Source organism: Cherax quadricarinatus, chromosome 54 (assembly GCF_038502225.1).
Source record: "Cherax quadricarinatus isolate ZL_2023a chromosome 54, ASM3850222v1, whole genome shotgun sequence".
NCBI lineage: Eukaryota > Metazoa > Arthropoda > Malacostraca > Decapoda > Parastacidae > Cherax > Cherax quadricarinatus.
Genome location: NC_091345.1, coordinates 12,046,283 through 12,073,975, shown reverse-complemented (window position 1 = coordinate 12,073,975; position 27,693 = coordinate 12,046,283). Strand labels below are relative to the sequence as shown.

The following is a 27,693-nucleotide window of genomic DNA, read 5'->3' as shown; positions in this document are numbered from 1 at the left end:
GCCATGTCTAAGAAAACAGAACTGCAGAGGAATGCTATAAACACTAAAAGAAATTAATATCCTAAACAAAATAGTAGTATATTAAAAAAAGGTAAAAAAAATATATAAAATAAAATAAAGTGGACATAAACCGGCAGATGTGCAGCATCTGGCCTCTGGTGACTCCTCTTGCTGGGTGGAAGGTGCTACCAGGTACTCTCTCCTGTTTTAACCTAATTTTACCCCAATTTACTTAATTTTTACTCTTGATTATTGTCAGTGTGCGCGTGTAAGGTGCCGTAGCTTAAGGGAAAGTGGGTTATGTAGCTTGTCACGCTGCAGGTTAAGGTAATTTACAAGGAAATATGAAGAGGGTAGATGCCACGTCTGAGACACGCCCTTGTAAGCTGCTTCCTTGATGTCGCTTATTGGCTCGTGATCCAAGGAACTAAAACTCTTTCTTTCCTTGGATCGAATCTGGTTGCTTCCTATTTTCCAGACGCTGTATAATTCCTACGGGTTTAGCGTTTCAAAAATTATTATAATCAAGGGGGAAGTGCTAAACCCGTAGGATTATACACCGCCTGTGGGGGGGATGGAAGGTACTCGGTTAATTCAGGGAACTGGAGCACAGATCCAGTTCCCTAGATCAAGAGCCCCTCACCAGCATCAAGGAGCCTTCCTTGAGGGGCCTCAAAAATTATTGAAAGACGAACGAAAGACGTTTGACCCCGACGGATTTAACACCATCACGGATACATGCGTAAGGTTGCAGGTTAGTTCACAGAAATATAATAATAGTAATATAATATATTTATTTGCTACAAGTACATGTACGAGGTATACAGTCCCAGCTGACACCAATGACACTACTATATAGAAAGCCACTTGTTATGCAGAGCATTTCGGGCAAATTAGGTCAGTTTTGTCCCATGAAGCCCCTCAAGGAAGGTTCCTTGATGGTGAGGGGCTCTTGATTTAGGGAATTGGATCTGTGCTCCAGTTCCCCGAATTAAGCCTGAATGCCTTCCACATCCCCTCCCCCAGGCGCTGTATAATCCTCCGGGTTTAGCGCTTCCCCCTTGATTATAATAATAATAATAATGTCCCATGAAGCGACCCACACCAGTCGACTAACCCAGGCACCAATTTTAAACTGATGGGTGAACAGGGACAGCAGGTGTCTTATGGAAACACGTCTCTGATCTTTTCCAGCCATACCGGAGGAGATTCGAACTCCGGACCTCAGTGTGTGTGAGGTGTGTGCGCTAGTTAAAGGCTAACGATATCATAGCAACTTTTGGTATCATTTTACTCTAACACAGAAGTATTATGGGTCCCATATTTTTTGGAAAGACATAGAATTAAGGGAGCAATGACGGAAGTGGACCAATATAAAGGAGTAAATAAATGGGGTATAAATAAATTGTCGAAAATGCCTAACCAAGATGTGACTCACAGTAATGGATTAAGTTGTGGAAATTTAGAAAGCATGTAGGGGAGTATTGGTTTGACAATAGAATTGTAGATGAGTAGAATAAACACAGATTGAAATTTAAATTTAAATTATAATTTAATTTTGTTTTACAACAATAATGTTTGACAAGTCTGACCAACCAGCCTGCATCATAATAGGACTGATGTAATGTTGGACGTGACCGTGAGGTGATATCTCATCCTGATACACCCTTCTGCTGTTCCATTATTACAGGTTCTTGATAATGTGAGAAATCATGAAAGCACTTGGAATTTCACTATTTTTTCCAGTGGTTGGTTGCAGATTAATTGAGACAGGAGTAAATTTTGTGATTCTTTAATATGGCCTAGTCTCAAGCTTAACTAATGTAGTTTGAGTTCTTTTCTTTTCAGGAGAGTTTGCTACTGACTTCTGACAACCATCCAGTTGTGTTGTTACTCTGCATCTCTCTTCAGTGCTACAACAGCTGTTGTTCTGTAAGGTTATTCCTGCAATCATGCTCTGTAAGTGACTGTGGTCTTGCCAAATTCTTCCCTTCAGTTCGTGATTACTACTGAAATTCATGATGGATGTTACACCTAAGAAGTGTGCGAGTATTGTAGCTCTTAGAAAACACGCTGATCTGAGTATCCAACAGATTGCTGAAAATTTGAGCCTAGCAAAGTCAACTGTTGTTCGGATTCTGAAGAGAGCTGAAGACATTGGTGATTGTGGAGTGCTGTATCGAGAAAGATGTGGAAGAAAACGCAAGACAACACCTCACAGTGACGAGGTTTTCGTGAGAAATAGTGTGAAGGGTCCCAAGAAAACCAGAAAAGATCTACAGAGATTTGACTTCAGCTAGTGTAAATGTTGATTCTTCAACTGTTCGATGAAGGCTCCTTGAAGTTGGCAGATAGTAGATTAGATTTTGCAGAACTGCCAGAAAACCGGTAAAGAAGAAACAATTTACCTGGAGAGAGTTCCGGGGGTCAACGCCCCCAAGGCCCGGTCTGTGACCAGGCCTCATGGTGGATCAGGGCCTGATCAACCAGGCTGTTACTGCTGACTGCATGCAATCCAACGTACAAACAACAGCCCGGCTGGTCAGGTACCGACTTTAGGTGCTTGTCCAGTGCCTGCTTGAAGACAGCCAGGGGTCTATTGGTAATCCCCCTTATGTATGCTGGGAGGCAGTTGAACAGTCTTGGGCCCCTGACACTTATTGTGTTGTCTCTTAACGTGCTAGTGGCACCCCTGCTTTTCAATTATTGACTGCTTCTATGAAAAAACTGCTGTGGTGGGCACTTGATCATAAGGGATGGATGACAGATGAAGAAAAATTCTAATTTCAGATGAGCATATTGAAGTATATGTACTTGGGTACAGATCAGTGGTAGTGAGACTGAGCAAAGATGAACCTCTTTGAAATGGACACATTCAGTAAGTGCCAAAACACTCACCTAAGATGTTTTGGGGGAGTTTTACTACTTAAAAAGCCCTGTATGGCTTATTATTATTGAGGGAATGATAAACAGTGAAGAATACACGACAGTCCTGGCAACTCATTTGCTTCCCATTGTGGATAAAGACTTCCTGATTCAGAAGGCATTTTCCAGCAGGATCTTGCACCATGCCACACTTCCAGAAAAGTGCTGACATTCTTCAGAGAGAGTGGGTCAAGTGTTCTAATTGGCTTGGAAATTCTCCTGAGCTCATCTCATTTGAGAATCTATGGGCAATAACCAGAAGTAAATTTGCAAAACAAGACTGTTCAACTGTGATTTTCAAATGTGATTTCGTTCACCATGAGGCAGGCCAAAACATTATGGGTTCAAGTCCTTGGCTAGTCACGGTGTTATTATTGATCAGTACCACTCGTTTGTGGTGACAGTAATATGAAATACTGCTTGTTGGGCTAGTACACCAAACAGGGAGTAGAATGAAATTAGCTTAGAGGCACACCCACACCACCCTATGTCCTCGGACCAAGGGTAACACACCTAGCTTGGCTGGTTGCTTGGCTCTTGTAGGATTTGGTGGTCCTGTGGGTTAGAGCGTCATATAATTTTTGTTCACTATGAGGCAGGTCAAAATATCCTGGATTCGAGACCTTAGCTGATCACAGTGTTGTTATTGAAATATATATATATATATATATATATATATATATATATATATATATATATATATATATATATATATATATATATATATATATATATATATATATATATATATATTTAACAAGTCGGCCGTCTCCCACCGAGGCAGGGTGACCCAAAAAAGAAAGAAAATCCCTAAAAAGAAAATGCTTTCATCATCATTCAACACTTTCACCACACTCACACATAATCACTGTTTTTGCAGAGGTGCTCAGAATACAACAGTTTAGAAGCATATACCTATAAAGATACACAACATATCCCTCCAAACTGCCAATATCCCAAACTCCTCCTTTAAAGTGCAAGCATTGTACTTCCCATTACCAGGACTCAAGTCCGACTATATGAAAATAACCGGTTTCCCTGAATCCCTTCACTAAATATTACCCTGCTCACACTCCAACAGATCGTCAGGTCCCAAGTACCATTCGTCTCCATTCACTCCTATCTAACACGCTCACGTATATATATACGGGAGGGGTGTTAATGTTGCAGTTTAAAAACTAGTGTAAAGCACCCTTCTGGCAAGACAGTGATGGAGTGAATGATGGTGAAAGTTTTTCTTTTTCGGGCCACCCTGCCTTGGTGGGAATCGGCCAGTGTGATAATAAAAATAAAAAATAAAATATACATATATGTATAGGTTGGTAGACAGCAACCACCCAGGGAAGTACTACCGTCCTGCCAGATGACTGTGAAACAGAAACCTGTAACTGTTTTGCATGATGGTAGGATTGCTGGTTTCTTTTTCTGTCTCATAAACACGCTAGATAACAGGGATATCTTGCTACTCCTATTTACACTTTGGTCACACTTCACAGACACACACATGCATATATATATACATACATCTAGGTTTTTCTCCTTTTTCTAAATAGCTCTTGCTCTTCTTTATTTCTTCTATTGTCCATGGGGAAGTGGAAAAGAATCTTTCCTCCGTAAGCCATGAGTGTCGTATGAGGCGACTAAAATGCCGGGAGCAATGGGCTAGTAACCCCTTCTCCTGTAGACATTTACTAAAAAAGAGAAGAAGAAAAACTTTATAAAACTGGGATGCTTGAATGTGCGTGGATGTAGTGCGGATGACAAGAAACAGATGATTGCTGATGTTATGAATGAAAAGAAGTTGGATGTCCTGGCCCTAAGCGAAACAAAGCTGAAGGGGGTAGGGGTTTCGGTGGGGGGAAATAAATGGGATTAAATCTGGAGTATCTGAGAGAGTTAGAGCAAAGGAAGGGGTGCCAGTAATGTTGAAGGATCAGTTATGGAAGGAGAAAAGAGAATATGAATGTGTAAATTCAAGAATTATGTGGATTAAAGTAAAGGTTGGATGTGAAAAGTATGCACCTGGAGAAGAGAGGAATGCAGAGGAGAGAGAGAGATTTTGGGAGATGTTAAGTGAATGTATAGGAGCCTTTGAACCAAGTGAGAGAGTAATTGTGGTAGGGGATCTGAATGCTAAAGTAGGAGAAACTTTTAGAGAGGGTGTGGTAGGTAAGTTTGGGGTGCCAGGTGTAAATGATAATGGGAGCCCTTTGATTGAACTTTGTATAGAAAGGGGTTTAGTTATAGGTAATACATATTTTAAGAAAAAGAGGATAAATAAGTATACAAGATATGATGTAGGGCAAAATGACAGTAGTTTGTTGGATTATGTATTGGTAGATAAAAGACTGTTGAGTAGACTTCAGGATGTACATGTTTATAGAGGGGCCACAGATATATCAGATCACTTTCTAGTTGTAGCTACACTGAGAGTAAAAGGTAGATGGGATACAAGGAGAATAGAAGCATCAGGGAAAAAGAGAGGTGAAGGTTTATAAACTAAAAGAGGAGGCAGTTAGGGTAAGATATAAACAGCTATTGGAGGATAGATAGGCTAATGAGAGCATAGGCAATGGGGTTGAAGAGGTATGTTGTAGGTTTAAAAATGTAGTGTTAGAGTGTTCAGCAGAAGTTTGTGGTTACAGGAAAGTGGGTGCGGGAGGGAAGAGGAGCGATTGGTGGAATGATGATGTAAAGAGAGCAGTAAGGGAGAAAAAGTTAGCATATGAGAAGTTTTTACAAAGTAGAAGTGATGCAAGGAGGGAAGAGTATATGGAGAAAAAGAGAGAGGTTAAGAGAGTGGTGAAGCAATGTAAAAAGAGAGCAAATGAGAGAGTGGGTGAGATGTTATCAACAAATTTTGTTGAAAATAAGAAAAAGTTTTGGAGTGAGATTAACAAGTTAAGGAAGCCTAGAGAACAAATGGATTTGTCAGTTAAAAATAGGAGAGGAGAGTTATTAAATGGAGAGTTAGAGGTATTGGGAAGATGGAGGGAATATTTTGAGGAATTGTTAAATGTTGATGAAGATGGGGAAGCTGTGATTTCGTGTATAGGGCAAGGAGGAATAACATCTTGTAGGAATGAGGAAGAGCCAGTTGTGAGTGTGGGGGAAGTTCGTGAGGCAGTAGATAAAATGAAAGGGGGTAAGGCAGCCGGGATTGATGGGATAAAGATAGAAATGTTAAGAGCAGGTGGGGATATAGTTTTGGAGTGGTTGGTGCAATTAATAAATGTATGGAAGAGGGTAAGGTACCTAGGGATTGGCAGAGAGCATGCCTAGTTCCTTTGTATAAAGGCAAAGGGGACAAAAGAGAGTGCAAAAATTATAGGGGGATAAGTCTGTTGAGTATACCTGGTAAAGTGTATGGTAGAGTTATTATTGAAAGAATTAAGAGTAAGACGGAGAATAGGATAGCAGATGAACAAGGAGGCTTTAGGAAAGGTAGGGGGTGTGTGGACCCGGTGTTTACAGTGAAACATATAAGTGAACAGTACGTATTTAGATAAGGCTAAAGAGGTCTTAGTGGCATTTATGGATTTGGAAAAGGCGTATGACAGGGTGGATAGGGGGGCAGTGTGGCAGATGTTGCAGGTGTATGGTGTAGGAGGTAGGTTACTGAAAGCAGTGAAGAGTTTTTACGATGATAATGAGGCTCAAGTTAGAGTATGTAGGAAAGAGGGAAATTATTTCCCAGTAAAAGTAGGCCTTAGACAAGGATGTGTGATGTCACCATGGTTGTTTAATATATTTATAGATGGGGTTTTAAGAGAAGTAAATGCGAGGGTCTTTGCAAAAGGCGTGGAGTTAAAAGATAAAGAATCATACATAAAGTGGGAGTTGTCACAGTTGCTCTTTGCTGATGACACTGTGCTCTTGGGAGATTCTGAAGAGAAGTTGCAGAGATTGGTGGATGAATTTGGTAGGGTGTGCAAAAGAAGAAAATTAAAAGTGAATACAGGAAAGAGTAAGGTTATGAGGATAACAAAAAGATTAGGTGATGAAAGATTGGATATCAGATTGGAGGGAGAGAGTATGGAGGAGGTGAATGTATTCAGATATTTGGGAGTGGACGTGTCAGCGGATGGGTCTATGAAAGATGAGGTGAATCATAGAATTGATGAGGGGAAAAGGGTGAGTGGTGCACTTAGGAGTCTGTGGAGACAAAGAAGTTTGTCCTTGGAGGCAAAGAGGGGAATGTATGAGAGTATAGTTTTACCAACGCTCTTATATGGGTGTGAAGCATGGGTGATGAATGTTGCAGCGAGGAGAAGGCTGGAGGCAGTGGAGATGTCATGTCTGAGGGCAATGTGTTGTGTGAATATAATGCAGAGAATTCGTAGTTTGGAAGTTAGGAGGAGGTGCTGGATTACCAAAACTGTTGTCCAGAGGGCTGAGGAAGGGTTGTTGAGGTGGTTCGGACATGTAGAGAGAATGGAGCGAAACAGAGTGACTTCAAGAGTGTATCAGTCTGTAATGGAAGGAAGGCGGGGTAGGGGTCGGCCTAGGAAAGGTTGGAGGGAGGGGGTAAAGGAGGTTTTGTGTGCGAGGGGCTTGGACTTCCAGCAGGCATGCGTGAGCGTGTTTGATAGGAGTGAATGGAGACAAATGGTTTTTAATACTTGACGTGCTGTTGGAGTGTGAGCAAAGTAACATTTATGAAGGGGTTCAGGGAAACCGGCAGGCCGGACTTGAGTCCTGGAGATGGGAAGTACAGTGCCTGCACTCTGAAGGAGGGGTGTTAATGTTGCAGTTTAAAAACTGTAGTGTAAAGCATCCTTCTGGCAAGACAGTGATGGAGTGAATGATGGTGAAAGTTTTTCTTTTTCGGGCCACCCTGCCTTGGTGGGAATCGGCCAGTGTGAATATAATAAAATAATAATAATATATATATATATATATATATATATATATATATATATATATATATATATATATATATATATATATATATATATATATATATATATATATATATAAAAAGTCGGTCATCTCCCACCAAGGCAGGGTGATCTAAAAAGAAAGAAAATCCCCAGAAAGAAAATACTTTCATCATCATTCAACACTTTCACCTCACTCATACATAATCACTGTTTTTGAAAAGGTGCTCAGAATACAACAGTTAAAAGCATATACGTATGTATAAAGATGCACAACATATCCCTGCAAACTGCCAATATCCTAAAACCCTCCTTTAAAGTGCAGGCATTGTACTTCCCATTTCCTGGACTCAAGTCCAGCTATATGAAGAGAACCAGTTTCCTTGAATCCCTTCGCTAAATATTACCCTGCTTGCACTCCAACAGCTCGTCAGGTCCCAAATATTATTTGTCTACATTCACTCCTATCTAACACGTTCACGCACGCTTGCTGGAAGTCCAAGCCCCTCGCCCACAAAACCTCCTTTACCCCCTCCCTCCAACCTTTTCGAGGACGACCCCTACCCCACCTTCCTTCCCTTACAGATTTATACTCTCTCCATGTCATTCTACTTTGATCCATTCTCTCTAAATGACCAAACAACCTCAACAACCCCTCTTCTGCCCTCTGACTAATACTTTTATTAACTCCACACCTTCTAATTTCCACATTCCGAATTTTCTGCATAATATTTACACCAAACATTGCCCTTAGACAGGACATCTCCACTGCCTCCAACTGTCTCCTCGCTGCAGCATTTACAACCCAAGCTTCACACCCATATAAGAGTGTTAGTACCACTATACTTTCATACATTCCCTTCTTTGCCTCCATAGATAACGTTTTTTTTGTGTACATATACCTCAACGCACCACTCGCCTTTTTTCCTTCATCAATTCTGTGGTTAACCTAATCCATCTGCTGACACATCAACTCCCAAATATCTGAAAACATTCACTTCTTCCATACTCCTCTTCAATTTGATATCCAATTTTTCTTTATCTAAATCATTTGATACCCTCATCACCTTACTCTTTTTCTATGCTGACTTTCAACTTTCTATCTTTACACACTCTCCCAAACTCGTCCACTAACCTTTGCAATTTTTCTTTAGAATCTCCCGTAAGCACAGTATCATCAGCAAAAAGTAACTGTGTCAATTCCCATTTTGTATTTGATTACCCATAATTTAATCCCACCCCTCTCCTGAACACCCTAGCATTTACTTCTTTTACAACCCTATCTCTAAATACTATATTAAACAACCATGGTGACGTTACACATCCCTGTCTAAGACCTACTTTTACCAGGAAGTAGTCTCCCTCTCTTCTACACACCCTAACCTGAGCCTCCCTATCCTCATAAAAACTCTTTACAGCATTTAGTAACTTACTACCTATTCCATATACTTGCAACATCTGCCACATTGTTCCCCTATCCACTCTATCATATGCCTTTTCTAAATCCATAAATGCAATGAAAACTTCTCTGCCTTTATCAAAATACAGTTCACGTATATGCTTCAATGTAAACACTTGATCTACACATCCCCTACCCACTCTAAGACCTCCTTGCTCATTCACAATCCTGCATTCTGCCTTACCTCTAATTCTTTCAATAATAACCCTACCGTACACTTTTCCTGGTATACTCAGTAAACTAATTCCTCTATAATTTTTACAATCTCTTTTGTCCCTCTTCCCTTTATATAAAGGAACTATACATGCTCTCTGCCAATCCCTAGGTACCTTCCCCTCTTTCATATATTTATTAAACAAAAATACCAACCACTCTAACACTATATCCCCCTGCTTTTAACATTTCTGTCATGATCCCATCAGTTCCAGCTGCTTTACGCCTTTTCATTCTACGTAATGCCTTACGCACCTCCCCCACACTCACATCCTGCTCTTCTTCACTCCTACAAGATGGTATACCTCCCTGGCTAATGCATGAAATTACTGCCTCCTTTTCTTCGTTGACATTTAAAAGTTCCTCAAAATATTCCCGCCATCTACCCAATACTTCCATTTCCCCATCTACTAACTCCCCTACTCTGTTTTTAACTGACAAATCCATTTGTTCCCTAGGCTTTCTTAACTTGTTTAACTCACTCCAAATTTTTTTCTTATTTTCATCAAAATTTCTTGACAGTGCCTCTCCCACTATATCATCTGCTCTCCTTTGGCACTCTCTCACCACTCTCTTGATTTTTCTTTTACTCTCCATATACTCTGCTCTTATAACACTTCTGCTTTGTAAAAACCTCTCGTAAGCTACCTTTTTCTCTTTTATCACACCCTTTACTTCATCATTCTGCCAATCGCTCCTCTTTCCTCCTGCACCCACACTCCTATAGGCACAGACTTCTGCCCCACATTCTAATACTGCATTTTTAAAACTATTCCAACCCTCTTCAACCTCCCCCCCCCCACTTCTCATACTTGCACTAACCCACCTTTCTGCCAGTAGTTGCTTATATCTCACCTGAACTTCCTCCTCCCTTAGTTTATACACTTTCACCTCTCTCTCTTACTTCTTGTTGCCAGTTTCCTCTTGTCCCATCTACTTTTTTACTCTAAATGTAGCTACAACTAAATAATGATCCGATATATCAGTTGCCTCTATAAACATGTACATCCTGGAACCCACCCATCAACCTTTGATATATATACATATGTATGTGTATATATAGTATATATAAAGAGAAACTTTAGTTTTTCTTTTTAGGTCACCATGCCTTGGTGGGATGTGGCCTGGTCATTGAAAAAACAATGTGTATGTATGTATGTATATATATATATATATATATATATATATATATATATATATATATATATATATATATATATATATATATGTATATATATATATGTATATATATATATATATGTATATATATCTTTCTTTCAACACACCGGCCGTATCCCACCGAGGCGGGGTGGCCCAAAAGGAAAAACGAAAGTTTCTCCTTTTACATTTAGTAATATATTTTTTTTTTTAGTTTCTTTTTTTTTTCCAACAAGATAAGAGGAAATAAACAAGAATAAGAACTAGAAAGAAAATAGAAGAAAACCCAGAGGGGTGTGTATATATGTGCTTGTACATGTATGTGTAGTGTGACCTAAGTGTAAGTAGAAGTAGCAAGACGTACCTGAAATCTTGCATGTTCATGAGACAGAAAAAAGGACACCAGCAATCCTACCATCATGTAAAACAATTACAGGCTTTCGTTTTACACTCACTTGGCAGGACGGTAGTACCTCCCAGGGCGGTTGCTGTCTACCAACCTACTACCTATAATGTATATATATATATATATATATTTTTTTTTTTTTTTTTTTTTTTTTTTCAACAAGTTGGTCGTCTCCCACCGAGGCAGGGTGACCCAAAAAAGAAAGAAAATCCCCGAAAAGAAAATACTTTCATCATCATTCAACACTTTCACCACACTCACACATTATCACTGCTTTTGCAGAGGTGCTCAGAATACAACAGTTTAGAAGCATATACGTATAAAGATACACAACATATCCCTCCAAACTGCCAATATCCCAAACCCCTCCTTTAAAGTGCAGGCATTGTACTTCCCATTTCCAGGACTCAAGTCTGACTATAAGAAAATAACCGGTTTCCCTGAATCCCTTCACTAAATATTACCCTGCTCACACTCCAACAGATCGTCAGGTCCCAAGTATTATTCGTCTCCATTCACTCCTATCTAACACGCTCATGCACGCTTGCTGGAAGTCCAAGCCCCTCACCCACAAAACCTCCTTTACCCCCTCTTTCCAACCCTTTCGAGGACGACCCCTACCCCTCTTTCCTTCCCCTATAGATTTATATGCTTTCCATGTCATTCTACTTTGACATATATATATATATATATATATATATATATATATATATATATATATATATATATATATATATATATATATATATATATATATATATATATATATATATATATATATATATATATATATATATATATATATATATATATATATATATATATATATATATATATATATATATATATATATATATACACACACACACACACACACACACATACGTATATATGCATATATATGTATGTACACACATACATAAATTGTAGCTGTTTGACTAAGTTTTAAGGGTTTTCTTTCAGGTCTGCACTTCTGTGTACTAATTAAGTAAGTTATGTTGTGGATAAGAATGATAGACTGTCCTCTACAATTTGTAAATGAGATGCATAATATGTGTGACTGCAATGGCTAATTAATTTATTTTTATTTTTTTGTTCCAGAATTAACAGAATAACTGCAAGATGGCAACACGTTGGGGCATAGTAAGTGCAGGTCTGATCTCCAGTGATTTTGTCAATGCCCTGAAACTCTTACCACCTGGGGAGCACCGCCTGGTTGCTGTAGCGGCTCGCTCGCTTGAACGTGCCAAAAGCTTTGCTACCAAGAATGGAGTGGAGAAAGCATATGGTTCTTATGAGGATCTTGCTAAGGACCCAGATGTAGGTAAGCTGGTAAGGAGCTGCTTTCTGCATTCCAAGGACTTACTGTACACAAATAACCCGCACATAAAAGAGAGAAGCTTACAACGACGTTTCAGTCCGACTTGGACCATTTACAAAGTCACACTAACCAGAAGTGGAGCAGGATGGCTATATATAGGCAGGAAGAGGTGGTGGTAGTAGTAGTATAAGAATGGTATATAATACCGATAAGAAGAAATTAAGACACATGCGCAACACCCGGGCATCTCTATTGCAGACGTTTCGCCATCCAGCCAGCCACTGGATGGCGAAACGTCCACAACAAAGACACCCAGACGCCGCACATGTGTCTTAATTTCATCAGTAGTAGTAGTAGTAGAAAAGGTAGTAGTAATGGTAGTGGTAGAAGTGGGGAATAAGGAGGACGAGCCAGTCAAATACAAAGGAAGGGGAGCACTTAGGGAGCACAAAAATAGTGTTAGGCTTGCCGACACTAACAATGCTCTTTTCTGTCACGTCAGAGATCATAGCCATCCTATTGACTGGTCTTCTGCTAAAACTGTCTTCCCTACTTCCAACTCGAACAGTCGCCGTCTAGTTGAATCCTCTCTAATACGTACACAACTTTCCTTGTATGAATCTTAGCCCTGAATTCGTCTCTGTAGATGCCTTCCTCTCCCACTACATTGTAAAATGCTCCAAACTTCAGAACACCTGTGACTTAACCTGACTCCTCATTTTTTCTTTTTCTTTTTCTTCTTCTCCCTCTTCCCCTTTCCTCTTTCCTTTTTCTCCTCTGGGTTGTCTTTCTCTCTTCTGTCTCGTGTTTCTGTTCCTTCTTCATTTATTTCACCACTTCCCCTTTCACGCACCTCTGTGCGCTTGCTCTCCCTCGGTGGGCACCTAGCTCCCTTGCAGTGCTCCCCTTCCTTTGTATTTGACTGGCTCGTCCTCCTTATTTACTACTACTACTACTACTACTACTACTACTACTACTACTACTACTACTACTACTACTACTACTACTACTACTACTACTACCACCACTACTACCACCACTACTACCACCACTACCACTACCACCACTACCACTACCACCACTACCACCACCACTACCACCACTACCACCACTACCACCACTACCACCACTACCACCACTACCACCACTACCACCACTACCACCACTACCACCACTACTACCACCACTACCACCACTACCACCACCACCACCACCACCACCACCACCACCACCACCACCACCACCACCACCACCACCACCACCACCACCACCACCACCACCACCTCCTCCTCCTCCTCTTCCTGCCTATATATAGCCGTCCTGCTCCACTTCTGGTTAGTGTGACTTCGTAAATGGTCCAAGTCGGACCGAAACGTCGTCGTAAGCTTCTCTCTTTTATGTGCGGGTTATTTGTGTATCGTTCCAGTCACGGTATTGTGCCTTTTTTTGTTATTTAAGGATTTATTGTGTCTGTTGACTTATGTAATAGTATCTATGCAGTACAGTATTTCAAATTAGCAACAGGAGAAAGATGAAGATTATTCTCATTATTAACCCTGAAGGTTGTAACCCAGGATAAGCCAAGAGAGCTACTCAGTATGGGTTACTTCCTCTGTGGCCTTTTGGCACTTTTCCCAGTGATGGGACTGACAACAACTGACTAACAACCAGGTACCAACTCATTACTAGATGAACAGGCAATACATATGAGGAAAGAAATGCTTATGCATTCTAGAAGCTTTCTTTGTGCTTGACAGTATTTTATTACATGTAAACAGAACATTGTACTGTATGAAGAAATAAATTATTTAATTTGATTTGAGATACCCATCATTGCCACCTGCTTTGGGACTGAACCTGGGTCCCTTGGTTGTGAGTCAGAGGTAAAGTAAATCCTTGATATAACAGACTAATAATGGAAAGCAGGTAGCTGGTAAAGACAATCATGGTGGATAGACAAGAGATTGTTTTGTCATGATAGTAACATTAACCAATTATTATATAACCAATGGACTGTTGTTTTTTAGCACATTGGCCATTTCCCACCAAGGTATGTTGGCCCAAAAATGAAAAACTTTTGTTATCATTCACTCCATCACTGTCTTGCCAGAGGCACGCTTACACTACCGTTATAAAACCTCAGCATTAACACCCCTCCTTCAGAATACAGGCACTGTACTTCCCATCTCCAGGACTCAAGCCTGGCCTGAAGGTTTCCCTGAATCCCTTCGTAAATGTTACTTTGCTCACACTCCAACAGCACTTCAAGTCCTAAAAACCAGTTGTCTGCATTCACTCCTGTCTAACACACTCACGCATGCTTGCTGGAAGTCCAAACTTCTCACACACAAAATCTTCTTTACCCCTTCCCTCCAGCCTTTTCTAGGTTGGAGGGAGGGGGTAAAGGAGGTTTTGTGTACAAGGGGCTTGGACTTTTGTTGTTATTTCCAAATCAACTAAACCAAACAGATTTTATTCTCTATTTCCAAAGCCTATTATATGAAGGGTTTATTGTACTACTGAGCCACAAGTACAGCAAACTAAGTATGGCTACATTATGCAGCTTTTATTTTGCAAATTGCTAACAGGATTGAGCCTCCACACATCATGCTGACAGACCCACTGGTTTTGGTGCTTCAGATTACCTAAGTGATTACCACAGGAGTGGTCAGTTTAGACCAACTGGGTAATTGAGACACAAGGTACAATTGCTTTCAAAATGGGTTTAAAAAATTATGAATTTAACTCAGTCGCTAGCTCACTCAGCTCACACTTAGATCCGGGGTTCAATTCTATTTTTTGTTAATATTTTTGGGTGTCCTGAATGGAACCAATTAATCCATTTCAGACACCCAAAAATATTAACAAAAAATACATTTTATAGATAATTTTCTCCAACTAGAGCATACGAAAACTGAGGTTCCACTGTACTGTACTTCCCGCTCCAGGACTTGGGTTCTGTTAACCGGTTTCTCTGAATCCCTTCATAAATGTTACCTTGCTCACACTCCAACAGCACATCTGGTTATAAAACCCACTTGCCTCTAGTTTTACCTATCTGACATGCTCACACATGCCTGCTTCATGTACAAGCACCTTGCATACAAAACTTCCTTTATCCTTTCCTCCCTCCAGCCTTTCTTAGGGCCACATCTCTAATTATTGTCCTTGTTAATAGGTCCTCTTTATTTCTTACAGTTACATCTCAACCCTCTGAGTGGCTACATTAAATAATAATACAGTGGTACCCCAAGTTTCGAACTTTCTTCGTTCCAGAAGGCTGTTCGAGTGCCATTACCGAACGAATTTGTTACCATAAGGAATGATGTAAATTTGATTAATCCATTTCAGTCCCCCAAAAATATACTTACAAAAGCACTTACAATAATACACTTACATAATTGGTTGAGTTAGGAGCAGCTCGAAGCTCAGGGTACTACTGTAATAATAATAATAATATTTATTAATACAATTACATAATGCAACTTTTAGACTTAGCTGACATCATTGACATAGGAAACCCATGGTTATGCAGATCATTTTGGGAAACTTTAATGGTTAATCTTGTCTCATAGGTTGTGACTCACAAGTCAACTAACACCCAAATATTTATTTACTGCTAGGTGAACAGGGACAGCAGGTGTAAGGAAACATGCCCAGTATATCACCCATGCTGGGGATCGATCACGGATCCCTCAGTGTGTAAGCTGAGGAGGCTATCAACCAAGCTACAAGCATGACCAAAATGCTATAGCTATATACTTGTCCAAACTTCCCACCACTACAGATACCAGTACTAAAACTCAACACACAACTCAGGATATAAATAACCATAATTTAAACCTAGAAGATGATTGATCACGTTGACCCTGATCTAAACCTCCATAATCTGACACACAACCAAAACCTATTGGAAAGTAACTGCCTTTACTACACAGCATCACAAGCCAGTACTATCCTAAACAATGCTAAAAGTCTATCAGTACTTAACTACAACATCAGGTCCTTAAGCAAACACTATGATGACCTCCTGGCACTCCTTGAATCACTTAAGGCACCCTTCTCCTGCATTATTCTTACTGAGACCTGGCTTAAGCAGGACACAATAGATATCTACCCTCTACCAGGATACACAGCAATCCACAACTGCAGACCATACCAAGTTGGGGGTGGTATTGCAATCTATTACTCTAACCAATTATCTTGTATTAGCACCACTTGCTTTAGTGATGAATATGGAGAATACATTTTTGCTAATTTTACTGTAAAAAACCTTAAGACGCCTATAACAATCGGTGCCATTTACCGGATACCCCACACAAACATCCCAAATTTCAGTGAGAAATTAAAGGAATTAATAACTAACAGACAAATGAATAAGCACCACCTTCTCTTAGCTGGAGACTTCAACATCAACCTTGGCCTACTAGATGATCAGCCTGTAACTGATTTCATCAACAATATGAACAACACACTTCTCATACCAACAATAACTAAACCAACCAGGCTCACTGAAACAAGTGCAACCATAATAGACCACATATGGACCAATATACTAGCCCCCCTTAAATCAGGGATAATCACAGATAGCACTACAGACCACTACCCTACCTTCCTCTTGACAAACATTAGTAAACCACCACTTGAATACAACTAAGTTTCATTTAGACTCCATGATGAGGCCTCAATAAGGAAGTTCACAGCTGACCTAGAGACTGTTGACTGGGCTACAGAATTCTCCAAGGCCAATGGTATTGATGACTGGACAGACATTTTTCTTAACAAATTACTTAGACTATACCCTTTAAAAACCCAAAAAATGGTATAAATCGGGGAACCCCGGTGGCTGCCCTTGGTTAAAAAAAAATACAAATGGCTGAGTTTCTTTTTAAAGGGGGTTTTATTAATAAGTTTTCAAGAGGTTTGCTGGTAAATTACGTAAATCAACCTAAAATCATTATGAAGTTTTCTGTGTGGTCTCCAGCCCAATCAAAAACGGGTTTCCCACATGGATAAATTGTCTTTTTTGGGGAAATTTGGGTGTCCTTCCTTGTGTGCAGTTTCCCAAGAATAACTAAAGAAAGTATTAAAACGGGGAAGTTTTTTTGGGTATCCCCAAATGAAAAAAATCTGTGGATTTTAAAATCACAAGGGTATTAAAAGAGGATAACATCAAAGCTGTTTTTTCATAGACAACCTGGGCTTTCTAACAGATGGGAACAAAAGTCGGCGGGAATGGGTCTCCCCATGATACTGGCCATGTGGTCAAAAAACTGTGGGCTGGGGTGATGTCCTGGTAGTCCCAGAAAAATTGGGGCTGAAAAGTGCTGCCCGGGGGAACTTAATGGGTGGCTGGAGGTGTTTCCCTGGGAGACAGAAATTGGTAAACGGGGGTGTTTGCCCTAGGAGAAAATTGGGGGTGAAGCTGGAGATTTTGCCCCGGGTAGTGGAATTTCGGGGGAAGGGAAATTGCCTGGCCCCCGGGGGGACGGGGACCCGTGGGGGGAAAAAAGGGTGTAGTCAAAGATAAAGATAAAACCAATATTGCAAACTAAAATCCCACGGGAAAAATAAAAAAAGAGGACTCCCCCGCTATGGTGAAGGATATTTAAAAACAACTGGTGGGGCTCCATTGTTGGGTGGGGGAATGGAATAAGACAGGGGGCTTACCCATAAACGGGAATTTTGACAAAAACCCCAGGAAAGCGGAGAAGCCTGTGCACATACTACCTTGGTTCTGCAGACGTATCTGGAAAAACGGGGGGGGGACGTAAAACTATGACCACCTAAAAAAAATTTTAAGCCCATATAAAAGGGAAAATGCAAACCCCTTCCTTAAGTTTTTTCCCCCTAAAAGTGTGCCCTCTTCGGGTAACCGGGAAAAGAAGTTTTTAATTTTAAAACCCCAAATTCCCAGGCACACCCATCTAAATTTAAAAAATCAAAAAACTCCAGGCCATGGGAAAACCTGGGTAGCCACAGCCACTCAAGGGGGAGGGTTTTTAGTCCCGGGAAAGGGAAAAAAAAACCGGGAAATGGCAGAAATCAACATAAACCCAGTCATTCCTGGGGGGAAACCCCTGGGGGTTTTTTCCAAAACCCAAAAGATACAGATACTAATCCCGGGGAAAAAAATCCCCGGGTACCAACAATACCCCCAAACCCACATTCTTCTTTGCAAATAAAAGGGGCCCAAAAACCCAGCAACAAAAAACCCAAAATACCTTTCATCCATGGACTGTTTCAAAGGCAAAGGAAATTTGCGTTTTCCTGAGCCCCCAAAAAAGGATCATTGGAAAACAAATGGGGGCCCCAAATTTTTCCTATACAGATGTTGACAGAGTAACAGGCAAAAGGGGGGGGGTTTGGGTTTTTACTCATTGCAGAGTCCTTTTTGAAAACTGCAAAATGCCTCAAATTTTATGATGGGGAATTTTTTAGCAGAAAAGGTTGAGAACCAAAACCTAGTCTTTTGTGGTAGAATCTACAAGCCCCCCGGATGCAACATCCCAGCAATTCCAGGAAAGCTTTAAAAAATTGACCATTTTTTCGGGGAAAATTTTCCAGCTCCTGCCCCCATCTTTTGGGGATTTCCCCCGGGCCCTAAAATGGAGGTTAAAATAATATTGTTGCAAATAACCCCCCGGGAGGCAGCTCTGGGGCCCTTTACACCCCCGATTTTTAAAATCTCCACAAAATTAAATTTTTAAAAGAAAAATAATAGGGGCCTACTAGACGGAGAATACACTGGGGGTCATCTTTACTTTTAAAAATTTATGATCTGATAAGAAATGTCACCATATCCCAAAAAAAATATACTCAGATCACAACATAATTGGGGTTCAGACAAAATTTTCATTGGGGCCCCCGTTAAAATAATGAGACTACTCACAAGGGGGGCATTCAAAATTCAACTTCAATAACAAAAAAAAATAAAGTGGGACCAATTTAACCAAAATCCCCAACCAATATAAACAGGAAGATAACCCAAGCAACACAGGCCCCAACGTTGCCTAGAACAGATTAACTTGGTGGCACTTTTGAGTAAAAGCCCGGCATTCCTCTAAAAAAAAGGAGTAGATGTAAAAAAAAGAGAAAAGGGGGCTCCTTTGAGGCGAAAAGGGAAAAAAAGGCTTAAAAAAGGTCCCAAAATAAAATCTTTGGGGGAAGGTCAGAGAAATAACCTTTTCAACTCAAGCTAAAGGGGAAACTTTATGAGTCAGGAATCGCGGGAAAAACTAAAAAAAATAAATGAAATGAAAAAACCCAAAATATTTCTTCCCCCTATGCCAAAAACAAAGTCGAGAACAAACGTCAGTATTGGGCCCCCCAAAAAACAAGATGGGTCCTCACAGATGACAACAAAATAGGGGAGCTACTCAAGTCCCCCTATGACCAGTTTTTACTTTAACCGCTCAACCAGACTGAGGTCAAAAAATCAAAATGAATTTTTTTTTGAGAAGCCACAAAAATTTAGTTCCAAAAAACCTATCCGATGTTTTTCCCCAAGCAAATGGCCGAACAGCGATAAATGGCTGCCCATAAATCTGCCCCAGGGCCAGACTCATGGGAAATCTGTGTTCACCAAAACTGCCAAAAACCCCATCCAAAACCTTTTCCCTTGGAGGGGGCATGAACCAGGGGGTCCCCCAGTTACAAAAAAAACAGGCATAGCCCCCCCTCCAAAGGGGGCAGTAAAGCAACAACAAAAACCCACGGGCCCCATCACTAACATCCCCCCCTTTATAAAAAAACTTTGAGAAAGGGTCCCAAAACCAAAATCCTCCCCTCTAAAAACCCATCAATTACACAACCCAGGGCAACATGGGGAACAAGTTGGGTCCCGTCTGTCTCCAAATTTGGGTCACTACGACAAGGTCCCCAAATGCACTAGAAGATAAAAAAATGAATTAATATAGAACTTTTCAAAAAGCCTTAAACCAAAAATGTGACCAAAAAGGGGTTAGCGCCCAAAAAACTTAAAAGGGTAACCCGGGGAAAAATCGGTTGATGGATCTATAATTTCCTCACTTTAGAACACGGTGATGGTCCCCGGTAAAGTCCGAGGCAACTACGGGGGCCCCCTGTTCCCCAAGGCACGTTTCCCCTCAATTTTTCATCCCCATATCCGACATGGGGCAAAGGGTGTCAGCCACATCGTGTCTTCCTTTGCGGGGCCGAAAACCCGCATAACGGGGTTTCCCTTGCAGACACTCAGGCTGGGACATCAGCCCCAATCTTTCAGTGGGCGAAAAAATTGGAATTAGGGGAAATTTCAAAATTTCTCAGATATTTTGGAAAAATTTAAAAACCCTTTATCAGAAAAACCCAAAAAAAATTCTGGCCTAAAAAAGGGAAACACCCGCTCCAAAAAACCTGGAAGGGGGTCAAATTGGAGGATCCTTTACCTTCAAAAGGGCCATAACATTTTATCAATGCATTCTATAGAAAAAAAACAGGATGGATGCCAAGGCCTTTTAAAGCTAGGAAAGCCCATGATGACACTCTTCAGGATTCCCTTTTTCTATCTAGGCTGGAATATTGCTGCCCCACCGATCTTTCAGGGGAGGGGAAATTTTGACCTAGAAAATGTCGAAAAAACCCCCAGGGGTGCATAAAGAGATAAAAAAACCCCAGTTTCTGGGGTTTAGGTTCCTGAACCTGTATTCCCCGGAACACAGGCGGAGAATACATGATTTAACCCCGGAAAAACCTGGGGACCCGTGCCCCAACTTGCACCGAAAAACACTCACCAAAACAAAAACTTGGCAGGCGATGCCCCATCCCCCAATAAAACAGACAAAACCTACTACATTATGTTTGGTAGCAGAGCAGGAGATGTGCAAATTAACATTAAGATCAACAACACTCTAATTGCCAGGCATAATGAGGGCAAATTCGTAGGCCTATACCTCGACAACAACCTGAACTTCAGCACCCATATCCAACACATAACCAAAAAAGTATCCAAAATGGTTGGGATCCTCTCCAAGATACGATACTACGTGCCGCAAACTGCCCTTCTCACACTATACCATTCACTTATATATCCATACCTCACCTATGCTATCTGTGCTTGGGGTTCAACTGCAGCAACACACCTAAAGCCAATAATAACCCAACAAAAAGCCGCAGTAAGAATAATCACTAAATCCCATCCCTGGCAACACACCCCCCCACTCTTCATAGATCTAAACTTACTCCCTGTTCAGTACATCCACACTTACTACTGTGCAATCTACATCTACAGGGCCTTAAATTCCAATATTAACCTTGACCTAAAACGCTTTCTTGATAGTTGTGACAGAACCCAAAGGCACAACACCAGACACAAACATCTCTATGACATTCCCCGTGTCTGACTAAACCTTTACAAAAATTCAATGTATGTCAAAGGCCCTAAAATCTGGAACACCCTACCTGAAAATTCTAAAACTGCAGACACATTCATCACCTTCAAAACTACCATCAGAAAACATCTTATCTCCCTGATACACCCTGTCAACTAATTACACGAATACCGAATACCACCTGGTGGTCAACACTTACACTCACTCATCCATTTGACCATAAGCAGAAATATCAATCTCAATCTCAAAATAATGAATCTTAACTAGTCATAAGTTGGCCTGTGATACTCCAATACTGAAACTATGTATAGTGCCAAAACAAAAGCATTCACATTGCTAAACTCACAAACTAGTATTTAGTCACTTAGCCATAATACCAACTTACCTCATAATTTTGTAATATTTTAAACTTAAGATTTAATTTAAGTCTGCCCGAAATGCCTAGCCATGCTAGTTCTAGTGGTACACTGTAATTATTATTTTACTACATGTAAACCACACAATAACCAAATGCTGTAAACTCAGCATTGTAATCCTTATAGAGAATAAACTTTGAATTTGAATTTGAATTTGAATCTAAGATGGCAGTATTTATTATAATCTCTCCTCTGCTATGAAGATGTCACTGACCACCCATTGCTATACAAATGCTCACATGAGCAGAATTTTACTCGCCAAACAACTCTTAATGATAATATTTGTACATGGTAAATTGCAGTTATGTAATATTTAAAAATTGTCCACAGCCTTTGCACATGCAGTCCGTCCTACTTCCATTCTTATAATTTTTGGATTTTTGTCCAAAAATTTTTAGTATGTATATAATGGATGGATAAATATGCAATATGTGAGCAAAAGTTTTTGATAAGGAAGAATACTGTATATTGGATTGCTCAGGGATAGGAATGTCTAGAGGAATGTGCACTATTCTGATAGTGAAAACATTTATATTGGATATAGTTAGAGAATACAGTATAAATATTATATAATAGATTAAATTGTAGGGGTCGGTGATTATTAGCTTACCAATCTGTCCAGTATGTAGATATATGTGTTATATTGCAGCTAATTAAAATATGTTTGGCAGAGGTGGTGTATATTGGCACAATTCATCCATATCATCTACCTGTGGGTTCCCTCATGATCCAGGCTGGGAAGCATGTCCTGTGTGAGAAGCCTATGTGTATGAGTGTCAAGGAAACTAAGCAGCTTATTAAGCTTGCTAAAGAGAAGAAGGTCTTCCTGATGGAGGTTAGTTGTGTTACTGTAATTGTTCAGTAATTGTGATACATATTGCTACTTTCCATACCTTAACATTGAAGGTTTCGCAAGGTGGCAGGCTACTCTTTATTATAATAATAATAATAATTTATTTCCATGATGTACTTAGTTATTGCAAAAACTTTACGACATCTAATAGCACAACCTCTCCTCGCTTAGCAACGTACTTGTTTACCGATGACTCGGACTTACGACTGGCTCTCTGACCAGTATGCATACCTAAATAATGTATATTAGAGCTGATTTCCTCTTATTCTGTTTATTACATTATACAGTACACTACTCTATAAACATTTACAAATACATATACCAGAAATGTTATAAATGTTGCAAAATTGACATTAATACAGTATCAAAGATGATTGACACAAACCCACTACCATTATAGTATGCTCCTCGCTTAGTGATGAATTCATTTACCGACTTGGTCTGAGGAATAGAACTCTGTCGTTAAGTGAGGAGAGGCTGTATACAGGAAGGCCCCACTTATACGGCTGGTTAGGTTCCAGGCTACCGCCGTAAAGTGGAACACCCTTTTTTTTCCACTTACAAATGCATACAAACACTAGATAACAAGTTTACACTAACATATATTAAGTTAGCAATAGAACCAGGCATCAAAAAACAATAAAAAGTACAATACACACATAGTGCACTCATTACTTACCTTAAAATATTTATAGTCTTAATCTAGGGTGAGACAAGTAGTATTTATTGTAAGAAATCAAGTGTGGTATGTATGGTAGTCAGCCAGGCTACCATACCAGCCCACCCCACCCACATACAATTCTATGATATTTAAGCATCCCAGAGTGATAAAATGTATATACAGTTCACTCATTACTTACCTTAAAATATAGGGTGAGATGAGTAGTATTTATTGTAAAAAATCAAGTGTGGTATGTATGGTAGTCAGCCGGGCTACCATACCAGGCCAACCCACCCACACATATATTCCATGATATTTAAGCATCCCAGAGCGATAAAATGTATATACAGTTCACTCATTACTTACCTTAAAATATTTGTAGTCTTAATGTAGGGTCAGGAGTAAGTAAATGAGATAAAATGAATAAATGAGAGAGAGAAAGAATGAATGCATGAGAGAGGACAGGCACAGAGTTATGTAAACAAACCAGGCGAAGGTAACTTTTGTAAACGAAGTGTACACGTCTGGTTTGTGTACAAGTTACATTGTGTACAGGTTGTCTCTACATTGATACGGTAGAATAAATAAAGAAGAACACTCCCATTTTCATGTAACATCATTTTCATTTTGAGAAGAAATGATGCTCTGAGTGAAGGCAATGGAAATAAGTCACTCTGACTTTTTTGGGTTATCCTAGGTTCTCTACACATATGTTGTTATGTATGATAATCTATGTAACTGTATTTGTGTATACCTGAATGAACTTACATACATACGAAAGGAATAATTTTCTACAGTTACCCCCAGTAACACATTTTCTCTTATGTTAGATTAGAGAAAATGTTATTCTTGGCATCACTTGTACAAGTTATCTGGCTACGACATCTCATATTTATGTTTATTTATTCTATTGTAGGGTGTATTTATCATCTTTTTATGTTATGTATCGTGTTTATTATATAATTTTGAAAAAAATATCATGGATGGATTAATGAAAATGTGTATATTAACGTAATATACAACATTTAATAAGACTCGGTGATTATTATTATTATTATTAGCATTTCTAATATGGCATCACTTGTGCAAGTCGTCTGCTACCACATCTCATATTTATGTTTATTTATTCTATTGTGGGGTGTATTTAACATCTTTTTATGTTATGTATCGTGTTTATTATATAATTTTGAAAAAATATCATAGATGGATTAATGAAAATGTGTATTTAATGTAATATACGACATTTAAATGAGACGATGATTATTATCATTACTAATATGACGTCTGGAGACATAAGACACTCTTACTGATTTTAATGTGTACCTGCATGCCAGCACAGTATGTAAGTTTATTTAAGTACAGGTATACATAAGTATAATTATCAGAGTATATATAAAATATGAAATAACTTTTAAAAACATTTGAAATTTTGGAGTTTCCAGACAAAATGGAGTGACTTAGTGCTTACCGAGCTCACGAAGAATGTAAACAAACAAGGTGGGGCGCGGTGACCGTATTAGAAAGTCAAGTGGGGGGAGCCGTATAGCGAGTTTTGGTCATAATTTGAAATGACCGTATTAGCGGAACGCCGTAAAGTGAAACGCCGTAAAGCGGGGCCTTCCTGTATAGGGAAAGCCTCTAGTTATGAAGAGCATTTCAGGCAAACAACTACATTTTGCTCTGGGTAGAACTTATTTGCTGGCTTCAGTTATCCAGTGTGTTTACTGATGAACAATTTGTGAATAGTGTCAATTATCTGTGATTTTTGTGTCCCTTTAGGCAGTGTGGTCAAGATTCTTCCCTGTGTATCACGAAATGACAAAGAGGATCAAGGCTGGAGAGATTGGAGACGTTGTGCAGGTCCTGTCCTCCTTTGGTAAATCACTGGAGCATGTGGATAGGGAGACGTAAGTCTATAGTATGGTTTGTTTTTATACATTTGTATAATGTGGATAGAAAGACGTAAGTCTTTAGTATGGTTAGTCTTTACACATTTGTGTATATATTTATATATAAGCATCATTTATCCCCTTCAGATTACCATAACTTTCTTGTATTGTCTCCGTTTTAAATAATGATCCTCACAATATTAATTGATTATGTGACCATAACTCTCAGTCCCTTCATTATGAGTTTGTTAACACTATCATCCCCCTCACTAAACAAATTATGCTCAGAATTAATTAAAATATAAATAAATATCCTAGGTAGTAGGTTGGTAGGCAGCAACCACCCAGGGAGGTACTACCATCCTGCCAAGTGAATGTGAAACAGATACCTGTAATTGTTTTACATGATGGCAGGATTGCTGGTGTCTTTTTTTCTGTCTCATAAACATCCGGGATAATAGGTATATCTTGCTGCTTCTACTTACACTTAGGTCACACTACATATACATATACAGTGGTCCCTCGTTTTTCGTAATTAATCCGTTCCTGGAGCCGTTACTATAAACGAAATTTACGATTTGCGAATCAATTTTCCCCATAAGAAATAATGTAAATACGATTACATGTAATCCGTTCCTGACACCCAGAGGTATTAAAACAAAAAAATTTTTTACATGAAATATACATGTAGTACATAAACAATACAATGGGAAATGATGAATGAAACATTAATAGCTTAACACTTACCTTTATTGGAGATTCTTCTTAGTGTATGGGAGACTGGAGGAGGAGAGAGATTGGATTGTTTACAGTTTGGAAGGGGAATCCCCTTCCAGCAACACCTCAGGTACCAATTGCTTCTCTGGGGTTGCTTCTCTTTGTTTCTTAATGCCACTTGGACCACCTTGAGAGTCACTCTAGTCTTGTCTCACAAAGTAACTGTGGAGAGAGCTCTGTTTCTGACATCTCTTTAACACTTCCCTAAAATGGCCCAAGACTTTGTCACTGTACATATTTCTCACCTTCTTTACCACAGGCTTGGCATTAGGAGCTTTCTTTGGAGCCATGGTAGCTGATTTAGTACTTGCAAGCACTAAAATGAGTGGAATATTATGAAATATTTCGTAGGAGCACTTGAGGGGACCTTCACTCACTGATAAACAATACCAGACTGGCTGGGTAGGGAGGCCGCCCCGGCTCACACCATGCATACGCGTCCCGGACGAACTACTATTCGCGAGTCAACCTATGAAAAGCGAGTCCATGTTTGTACGAAAATACCCCTATGATTGGCGAAATTTACGATTGCCGAGAACTACGAAAAGCGAGGGACCACTGTATATACATGCATCCATCTGGGTTTTCTTCTATTTTCTTAATAGTTCTTGTTCTTCTTTATTTCCTCTTATCTCCATGGGAAGTGGAAAAGAATTCTTCCTCCGTAGGTCGTGTGTGTAATAAGAGGTGACTAAAATGCCGGGAGCAAAGGGCTAGTAATCCCTTCTCCTGTACAAATTACTAAATTTAAAAAGAAAGACTTGTTTTTCTTTTAAGGTCACCCTGCCTTGGTGGGATATGGCCGGTTTGTTGAAAAAAAAAATGTGTCTGTGTGTGTGTATGACCACAAATTATATATTTTTCTTACAGAAAAAGGGAATTAGGTGCAGGTACCACCTTGGATTTAGGAATTTATACAGTGCAGTTTGCTACATTGGTAATGGGAGGCGAAAAGCCTGAGAAAGTGCTTGCTGGTGGACACCTGAGTGCTCATGTGAGTGTTTCATAATAATTTGGCTTATTCACAGTTTATAGTATATATTTGTATATTTGCAGAGCCATTAAAGCTGATTTGAATTATAATTGAGTGAACATGCATAGCAGTAATACAGTATTCACATTATTTTTTTTATATTATTTTTTTGGTTAATTTTATCTTCAGTAAAAGTGTTTGATAAACTACTGTATTTGCATATTGCACTGTTTTGGCTATACCAATTATTACATACTAGTATTTGAAATTTTACTGCAAGACTCATAAATTCAAATTTTGTCTTGCCTACTATTAGCAATGTGATCACATAATATGTACTAGACTGTCATTACATAATAATTGACTTACAAATATCCAGAGAATATAGGGCGGTACATGTTCAACTCATGGG

The 27,693-nt window shown here is 39.5% G+C and overlaps 1 protein-coding gene across 2 annotated transcripts in view; it reads left to right on the top strand.

The window, feature by feature from the left end:
- Positions 1-124: 124 nt before the first annotated feature.
- The window catches only part of LOC128700305 (trans-1,2-dihydrobenzene-1,2-diol dehydrogenase-like), a 43,863-nt gene continuing 16,294 nt past the window's right edge, over positions 125-27,693 (top strand). For both annotated transcript variants that reach the window (XM_070096608.1, XM_070096607.1), the window contains exons 1-5: positions 125-192; positions 12,143-12,365; positions 22,800-22,963; positions 25,422-25,549; positions 27,179-27,302. In XM_070096608.1, coding sequence (XP_069952709.1) covers positions 12,164-12,365; positions 22,800-22,963; positions 25,422-25,549; positions 27,179-27,302 — 618 coding nt within the window. In that variant the 5' untranslated portion in view covers positions 125-192; positions 12,143-12,163. The remainder of the gene's footprint in view (positions 193-12,142; positions 12,366-22,799; positions 22,964-25,421; positions 25,550-27,178; positions 27,303-27,693) is intronic.